We start from the raw sequence: 9,571 nt of genomic DNA, 5'->3' as shown, positions 1-9,571 counted from the left end.
GTAAGTAAGACATGGTTTCTATTCTTGCTTTGATCTATAATGTATTGGAGCAAATGAGACAAACAGAAACAATTTATTAGGAGAGAGTGTTAGGAAAAGTGTCCATAAAGTGACTTGATGTTCAGAAGAGGGGGAATCTGTACAGCAATGGTGTGGGTGCTGGGGAGGTGAGAGTGGAGTGGATGACAAAGGAAAGTGGGATAAAGAAAGATTAGCAGAGGAAGGGGAGGAAACGAGAATAGTGAGGTTTCTGGAGTGTACATCTGGACAGGCCTAGAAGTGGCCGTGTGTAAGCTATGAATTTTACGGAAGCAGGGAACCCCTTTCTGCTGTTTCTAACACCGTGTGTGGATATACTTTGTAAATGATAATCACGACTGAATCTGAAGTGGACACTGTCCACTGGGGAAAATAAATTTGTGTCCATAAAGAAAAATCTTGACTGTCCACCATCCAATTTGTTGCATTTCTGCTTAATTATAGTAATGATAAATGGAACTTCTACATAAAAATAAATATTTGTGAGTATTTAGTTGAGGGAGTTCTGGTTTACCCTGACCATCTAAACTAATCACAAGGATCTAGAATGGTCTTGTTTTAAATGTTACTGTACAGGGCCTCTCATGGCAAGGTTCGTAGAGTGTGGCCATGCCAATTCCTGTAATGGGAGAAACCTTTTGTTGAGAATCGTTATCTTCTGACAGACAGGAAGCAAGCTGGAGGCACCAGGAAGGATGGAATGAATGAACAAGAGAGCTGGTTACTTCCAGGAGAACCAGGCAGGAAACAAGGGCAGGTGTTGTGTGAAGAGGAAGAAACATCAATAACGTTCTACAGTAAGACCTCAGGATGGTAAATATCTTAGAGTTTGAAGTTACAATAATCGTGGTTGCAGCATTTATTCACGTAAGTCCGATTGTTCATATCAAATGTCAAGTCTCTGCAGCCTCTTTGACACCCCATATATGATAACTGGAGATTAGAATCTGTAAGAAGAAAGAACCATAGGAAATAAGCCAGTGATCTAAGTTCTCTAAAGACAAGTCAAACCTGTCACTAGCCATCTAGCCAGGCAGTGGGAATGTAGTTAGGCTTCAGGGGAGGTTTAGGGTGGCTCCCTAGTTGTGCCCTCGTGCCGCAGGGAAGAGGTGGACAAACCAGCGGCCCTCGCAGGGCTTGTCTGTCCTGGTCCCTGACAGTCCTCGGCTCTTTGTGGAGCTGCGTCATTTCTTCTCCCATGAGAGCATTAGCAATTAGTGCTTCCGTGTCTTCAGAGTTAGAGTCAGCTGAATCTGTTTTATTGGAAATACAGAATGCCCACCATCCTCCAGTCTCATTTCCCCAAACCCTCCTCTGTCTGCGTGCACCGGGACCAGAGCTAGGCGCGATCTGCTCTTTGGTTCCTGTAAGGCCAGGAGCCGCCATCGTGACCATTCACATGCAGGTTCCCATTGGATTCGGGCAGACGATAAAGAAATGGCGGAGTCAGAGGATGGGGGGCCATCCTATTTATTGGTGTCTCACCAAGACAGGCAAACCACAAAAGAAGACAAGGGAAAAGCAGAAAACCAGCTCTTCCCATGAAGGGCAAGGGATCAGGGGAGCCCCTGCAATTGTGATAGCAGGAACTGTGTGTCTGAGCTCCTGGTCTGTCCCACTTTATAGTGTAGAAAACCAAAATCCCTTAATCCAATATACAAACAAGGAAGTCTCCAATACAAAGTCACTTATCCAAGGCATAATTGGATTTCTCATGAGAGTGCACCACCCAGATCATACAATCAGTCAAGGGTGTGGGGAAAAGCTTAGTCCCAAAACCAAACCTCAGGCTACAACAACCTGGCCTGCTTATAGCCTGTCCCCCACACCCATTATAAGTCACAAGCGAGCAAACATATTTATCATGTTTACAGACTTATTTGACCAACAGTTCCCCTCGTACAGTGGCTGTACTCTGACATATAAAATTGCTGAAGTACTCTCCTAAGAATTTTCTAGGAATCTCACAGCATCCCCCCACCCTGGCCCTTCAACTTACTCTTGTAGATCTTTAAAAACATGCATATCTCCCCATCCTCAGCATCACAAATGCCAGCGCCTCTTCTACACTGGTCTCTCAGCAGGAGAAGGTAGCACTTAAAGCACCTTAGTGGTGTCACTGCTGAAGAATACAGAGGTAGTGTGAGGCCAGAGGAATCATGGACCAAGAAAGAGCTGGACATCTGTAGGTCTGGGGAAGAGGCAGGTGACATGGGGTGGGGAGTGGATGAGGAGCTGGTGGTGGAGAGTCAGGTATGAAGCAGTTGGAGCTCTCACCAACTCCACATCCCAGAGAAATGCTGTTAGGAGAGTAAAAGGATTCTGGCCACAACTTAAGCTGTTTAACCTGGGTAACTGAGCAAATATGTAGCCTTCATGGCATTAGTTTATCCAGCTTAACAGTGGTTTTATTAATGCTGGCCTGGCCATTTGGCAGCACTGTAGACAGAAGTGAATGTGATAATAAGGGTGAATGCTTTTTGTTTACACAGGTAGTTTACTATAATGGAATTTCTGAGATTTGGTGCTTGGATATTTTTGGGTGACATACTCTGTTATTTTGAAATTTGGACAGAATCTTTGTGAAGGCCGTATGCATTACAGCATAGTCATTGACATTTTGCCTCACACTGTGGGGTGAGCTAACCAAAACAGAGGTTTAATTCTGGTAAAAACCTTTTTCTTATGAACCTACATGAGACAAAAAGGTAGTTTTTTTTATTTTAATTTTTTTATTAAGTGCAGGACAAGGTAGGCAGAGAGAAAGATTCCTGCATGTGCCGCAACCAGGATCCACCTAGAAAGCCCCCTATGGGGTGATGCTTTGCCCATTTGGGGCCGTTGCTTCGCTGCTCACCAACTGAACTATTTTAGTGCATGAGAGGAGGCCATGGAACAATTCCAAGCACCCGGAGCCATCTTGCTTGAACCAATCAAGCCATGGCTGCAAGAGAGGAAGTGGAGTGGGAAAGGGAGGGGTGGAGAAGGAGATGGTCTCTTCTCCCGTGTGCCTTGATCAGAAATCAAACCAGCACATCACACACCCAGCCAATGCTCTACCACTGAGCCAATCAACCAGGGCCAGAAATTAGCACTTCTTGAGCATCTTATTTGGGCCATGTTCTCTCAATTTGCATCTAACTTAATTCTTATAAAAGCTTTTTAAGTAGGTATTTCCCCATTTCTCAGATGAGTAACCAAAAATGCAGAGAATTTAAGACAGTCACTAGACCCTATTTTGTGTCTAATTGATTCCAGAGCACCCAGCATTCACTCTCCTACAATCACTTGTTTCAATATAAAGTGCCTGATAAGGGTGTCAAAGGCCATTGTCCAGCACTAAAATAAACTACAAAATTACTTATTCTAGAGTGACAAGACCCTTGAGAAATGAATACAGACTTATAAATGGAAAGGATGTCCCAAGGAAAATTCTGTTAATATTTTGGATTATGGGGAACGCTAGGGAAGGAGTGGGGAGGCTGTGTGAAGACGCTTGAGCCCCTGATGGGGAATAGCAAAATGTTGAAAGGTCAGAAAGTTGGCCAGGAGGCAAGGGAGAATTTTGAGGCTCAGCTTTCTCTCTCTTAAAGATATAGTCAAGGCTCAGCTCTGCATGGATATCTATTACACAGGTGGAGTTTCCTGGGGCTCCCTAAATCCCATCTCTGGCGCCAAGTCCTCAGGTCTGTGACTCACCCTTAATGCAGCAGAAGAGGGAGAAGACCAACAAAAAGTGTTTGTCCATCCTGACTCAGAGGTCCCTTGTACTAGAAAAAAGAAGCCAGGGACCGCAAGCCTGGGTCTTAGCCTGCAGGGAGGAAACCTTCATCACAGGGCAGGGATTGCTCATGCGTAAGGGAACCAATCACAGAAGGTTGCCACTGGGAGCTCAAGTTAAATGTTTTCCACCCCACAGCAGAGAATGATAACAAATAAATGCTGGCATTTACCTTAAGCTGACTTTGTCTTTTAGTGAGTCAGCATAGCAATTATTATTTGTATTACGGGTATGATAATTCTTGTTTCAATTTTCCACAGAAAGAAACTAGGTCTTGGTGAGGTTTAGTATCTTACCCAAGATCACATATCTAGTGAATGATAGTTCCAATACTCAGAGCAAGACTTTCTAATTCTAGAGGCTGTATTTTTAACCACGTTGATTCCAGGCATCTGAGAGATTTATTTATACAGTTGACAAATATTGATCTACAGCTTCATGTACATACTCACCCAGCTCTTTACCTTATGGGTGAGAAACAGGAAACTGAAAGAGATGAAAAAAGGCATAATTTATGACCAAACTGCATCTTCAACTAGGACTTCTGATTTTTCAGCCCAGAACTCTTTCACCTTGCCTGAAATCTAATCTCCATGGCCAGGAACTGTTAAATTTATAGGATTGTAAAATCACTCCCCCATAGAATTACCACACAATTTGATCTTTAGCAAATGTATATTGTAAAACTGGCTGGTTTTTTGCATGATGTAAGTTTCCATCTTTATGAAAGTTAATTCACTTAAGGTTTATCATGGGTAAGGCACTGGAGAACTATGACAAGCCCTGGTATTCTAAATCCCCTGAACTTGTCAGTGAGCTAATGATACTTTGACTAGAGATACTAAGAATCTTTCATACTGAACTGAGTCAATGACATGTTCCTTAGTTGTAGTAACAATATGTTCAATAAACATATTAAGTCTGACATTTTGAGACATTAGACACAAACTGTGTGAAATAAAGCCTTAGCTCAAACACCACATAATTTAGAGTCATCCTTGCCTAGGAAGAGAGCCAGAAGGCTTAGAAACAAGGGAATTTTTTCTAAAAACAATTCATTCTAGAATGGAGAGCAAGATTGTGAAGTTTTTTCTTTCTTCTGCCATATTTCAAGTGAGGATGTTAAAAGTGGATGGAATATTACAAGATTTACCAAAGGCTTAATCAAGATGGCAAACCCCTGAGCCTTTGGTGCTTGGTGTAACAAGGTTATCATGGTATTTCATTTGTGACCTATTTTCTCTGCTTTGTGTGTTTACGGACATTGACTCAAGACTCACAACCAAAGTCGCAGATATTCCCGGTTAAACCGCAATGGGTAGCACAGTTTCTAGTCTTCCTTCAAGGCTCCCTGTGGCAGATGCTTTTCAAAAGACCCACTGAGTTTTAAGTCTGATTTCTACTGTATTAGTTCCAGTTAGGATTATGGAATTTTGCAACGCCACCCAAGCATTGGGTTCTTCTTACCTATTCCTCATTCTCTCACAGGGACTCATCCGTCAAAGATTCTTTTAAAAATAATTTTTTTTTATTTAGCATGGAGTAAAATAATATAGGCATTAGAACCTATTCATAGAGGCAATGCGGTATAATAAAAATAGCATTTTTCTGAGAGTCCAGCGACCTGTGCTTGATTACTATACAACTCATGGCATCTTTACCAAGCCCTATATCTGTAGTGTGAGCTTTTGACCATTTTTATGATCATTTACAACTTTAACAGTCTATGGTTTTGTGATAAAAATCATGAGGATGAGTACCAAGTTCTGGTGTTCTGACCTAGCATCCTGCTTAACACATGGGCCTGGGAGGAAGTGAACATATGAAGATATCAATCTCACATGATAGCACTGATACAGAGCCAGCGGGGCACAGCCCTCAGGTTAATGCACCTCCATGCCAAGGCCACCACCCAGCACAGATATATTTGCCTTGCTTTGTGAAGATGAAAGCATAACACTGTGTCCTCTTGGTCATGGTTTCTCTTGGCCCCAGGGTGGGTGACTGAGATCTTGGTGATACCACAGATGAGCAACCTCTTATTTTGAACTCCTAAATGCTGTTCTTTGTTTTGGAGGAATGGACATTGGCACAGAGGTAGGATCAGGCTACCTTGTTTCTGGGGTTCTAGGAGGCAGCAATGGTTTCTGAGAGTGTGTATGGAGACTAGGTGGAGACATACCTGCTTGTGGGGCCCAAGGAAATCACCTGGAGTTCACATCAACCCTTATACCTGTGATGCTGGTGCGAAGACTGATAAAGGAAAATATAAGACCAACATTTACCTAGTGCTTGCCATAGGCCACATAGAAGTCTAGCCACTTGCACTCAGGAATTTCATGGACTTCTCATAACACTCTGGTGATGACATGTGTAGCATGGAGCATAGTGAAGGTTCAAGCAAAGAGCAGTGTCACTAAAATACAGACATCATCCACAATATTGCTGTCAATATGATGCTTCAGATAAAAAGTTACAATGAATGACAACAATTTTTAAAATAATTACTCTGGGCTGTTTAGGGGCTGACTTTATGCAGGCCAGGTTTTTGTTAGCGCCGTACCTCCCTTCCTAAGCAAGGTTATTAATATGGGGTCTAGTGTCCTCTTAGTGTCTGGGGTCTTTGAACTTGAATAGAAAAATTAGATTGTTCATTAACCTCTAGCTGATATTAATCATTTCTTTTCACACTGAATGTTGGAAACGAACTATAAAAGTTGAGCAGTGCCTGAGATAGTTACCAATAGAAAAAAGAGAAAGAACAGAAATTATAGATGGTTTCATTTGTCTCTTTAAACTTACCAGAACACAAAGGCCACACTGGTTTTGTGTGGAAACATTCTTGTGAACGCAATTGGGAAGCCAGTAAAATGAATGTGCATCTCACTTCTGTCTGTTCTGAAAATGAATCTCATGGTTAGAAATTTTTTCTAATAAGAAGCTGTGTTTGGCCCTGGTTGGTGGCTTAGTGGATAGAGTGTCACCACGGCATATGAACATTTCAAGTTTGATTCCTGGTTAGGGCACACAGGAGAAGCAACCTTATGCTTCTGCCCACACCTTCTCACCTTTTTCTCCATCTTCCCCTTCTGTAGCCAGTGGCTTAATTGGCTCAAGCATGGCCCTGAGTGCTGATGATAGCTCTGCTGGAGCGCATCAGCTCAGGCACTGAAAATAGCTTGGCACTTGAGCATGAGCCCCAGATGTGGTTGCCGAGTGGATCCTGGTTGGGGCATATGTGAGAATCTGCCTCACTATCTCTCCTTCTCTCACTTAAAACAAAAAGAAAGTTGATACGTTTCTAAATGTAGCTGTGCCGTTTTACAAAACATTTTCTTGAGGCTTCCATACATTTTCTTAACAGCTTGCTAAATGAAAGGAAGCTCCACTTATATTGCGTTAACGTTAGTAAAACGTGTTGAAACTTTTGTGGACAGCAACAAAGAAAAAACTTTATAATTTATTTTTTGTGTCAAATAGAATAGTTGATATTTCTTTTGAAAATCTGAGGCATTTGTTGAGGAATTGGCACTTTTGCCATACTCTTCATTTTAAACTTGGATGAGATGAAAGGTGTCTTCTAACGTAGCCGGATCCCCTTTTCCTTTGGTTTTGCTTGCTCTCTGCAGGCTGAAGCCATCAAAGAATTCTCACATCATGAGTCTCTTCTGGAAACTGTAAAAGTCAACAACTTTTTGGCAATGAAGAAAGGTGATTTTATTGTTAAAACTTTGACCAAAACATAAGGTTTTTCCCTCTTTTTCCTTTTTATTTTTAATTAAATGAGAGTGAGGCTGGCAGACAGACAGGCTCCTGCATGTGCCTACCAAGATCCACATGGGCAAGCCCCTACTGGGCAATGCTCTACTCATCTGGGGCTGCTGCTCTGTTGCTTGGCAAATGAGCTATTTTAGTGCCTGAGGTGAGGCCATGGATCCATCCTCAGTGCTTGGGACCAACTTGCTTGAACCATTTGAGCCATGGTTTCAGGAGAGGAAGAAAGTGAGAGGTGAGCGGGAAGTGGTGAAGAAGCAGATGGGTGCTTTCCCTGTGTACCCTGACCGGGACTCAAATCTGAGACTCCACACACTGTCTAAGGTGCTTCTGCTGAGCCAACCAGCCAGGGCTTTCTTCCCTCTTTTCAAAGATAGAGCTCCTGTCATGCTTGGTGCCCATCTGATTTTGCTACTTTAGTGGAAAAGGAACATCCTTTACACCTGGCCACTCACTCATTTTACAGCAGGCATGTCCTGGCAATGAAAGCTGTCAGAATTTCCTAAACAAGATTGTCATCACCCAAAAAGCCAACTTTATCTGAGGTCGATTTCTAAATCATCAGATTTAAAATATATTTTTGTGTAGAATAAGAAAGACTTCTCTATCACGTGTTAGTTCTCTGTCTATCAAAAGGACATGCCTTAGTATTTATTCTAAGAATAGTTTCTTTTCTCTTTTTAAAAATTTTAATTCAATTTTAAAATTTTAATTTAATTTATTGGGATGACATTAGTTAGTAAAATTATACAGGTTCCAGGTGCTCAATTATACAACACATCCTCTGTATGTTGTATCTTTCTCTCTATTATTTTAAGAAAAAGAAAACCTAGTTTTGAAACATTAAAAGAGAGGGTTTTATTTATGGTGTGGCTTCACTGAAAGATACTTTTACCCCTCTGAATGTGATGTAAACATTTCTATTCAAGATCCTGAACTTATTTTGAAGGTGCTACTGAAAAATCAAAGCTTTCTGGGCTAAATTGCCCATTTTTCAGAAAAGGCTAGAGACCAATGTCCTTGAAAATACTTTTCCTCCAATCCCCGTCCACAAACGTTTTTCTGATATAATTGATGTAAAGCATGCTGTAACTCTAAGGTGTACAATGTATTAATTAGATATACTTATATATTGCACTATGAATACCACCATTGCAATAACTAACACGTCTATCACATCCTATAATTTCCATTTCGTTTTTGTGGTGAGAACATTTCGAATCTATTCTCTTAGCAACATTCAAGTATGTAACACAGCATTATTATCTGTAATCACAATGCTTTGCATTAAGCTCCCAGAACTCATTCATCCCCTAACTGGAAATATGTATTCTTTTTACCAGCATCTCCCCTTTTTCTCTTGCAAATTTTTAAGTGCTGAAGAAACTTCTTTACCAGAATGAAGTAGATCATCAATTCATTTGAAAGAATAAATCTGGATCATCTGGAAATACTACAGAATTCTTTTGGAAATTGTTTCTATCTTAAAGACATTAAAGCTGAGTCAAAGAATCACAATATTTTATATTTTATAAATTTCTGATATAAATTGTATCCAAAATATTGTAGGATAGAATTCCAAGATGGCAATGGAAAATAGCTGGGCATTTCAATGGCCACTTCCCAGGACCAAATTGTATTACAACTTAAGAACAATCACCTTGAGCAGTGGTACATATACACATTGGAATACTATGCAGCTGTGAAAAAGAAAGGAAATCTTACCTTTTGCAATGGCATGAATGGACCTAGAGATTATCATGCTAAGTGAAATAAGCCAGGCAGAGAATGACAAATATGATATGATCTCACTTATGTGTGGAATCTAATGAACAGAGTGAACTGGGGAACAGAATAGTGGCAGAGGCAGGGTCACAGGGAGCAGAGCGACAGCTGTCAGAGGGAAGGGGGATGAGGGGACGGGATCAGAGAAGGTAAAGGGATTATTTAAATTATATATACACAGAGATGACATCA

At 41.2% G+C, this 9,571-nt stretch overlaps 1 protein-coding gene across 1 annotated transcript; it reads right to left on the bottom strand.

Annotated features, from left to right (window-relative positions):
- Positions 1-861: 861 nt before the first annotated feature.
- On the bottom strand, positions 862-3,787 carry PATE3 (prostate and testis expressed 3). The gene is made up of 3 exons (XM_066254995.1): positions 3,739-3,787; positions 2,039-2,161; positions 862-986 (listed from the first exon to the last, which is right to left on the bottom strand). The coding sequence occupies exons 1-3, from the start codon at positions 3,785-3,787 to the stop codon at positions 862-864; spliced, it is 297 nt and encodes a 98-aa protein (XP_066111092.1).
- Positions 3,788-9,571: the final 5,784 nt, after the last annotated feature.

This window comes from Saccopteryx bilineata, chromosome 2, assembly GCF_036850765.1.
Source record: "Saccopteryx bilineata isolate mSacBil1 chromosome 2, mSacBil1_pri_phased_curated, whole genome shotgun sequence".
NCBI classification, from domain to species: Eukaryota; Metazoa; Chordata; class Mammalia; order Chiroptera; family Emballonuridae; genus Saccopteryx; species Saccopteryx bilineata.
The sequence above is the reverse complement of the archived record's forward strand: the minus strand, read 5'-3'. Positions and strand labels throughout refer to the sequence as shown.

Coding starts and splice junctions, on each gene's coding strand:
- PATE3 (XM_066254995.1), bottom strand. CDS start 3,787: ATGGACAAACACTTTTTGTTGGTCTTCTCCCTCTTCTGCTGCATTAAG. Junction 2,162..3,738: donor CCTCTTCTGCTGCATTAAGG/GTGAGTCACAGA, acceptor TGTATTCTTCAG/CAGTGACACCACTAAGGTGC. Junction 987..2,038: donor GTTTTTAAAGATCTACAAGA/GTAAGTTGAAGG, acceptor TTCTTCTTACAG/ATTCTAATCTCCAGTTATCA.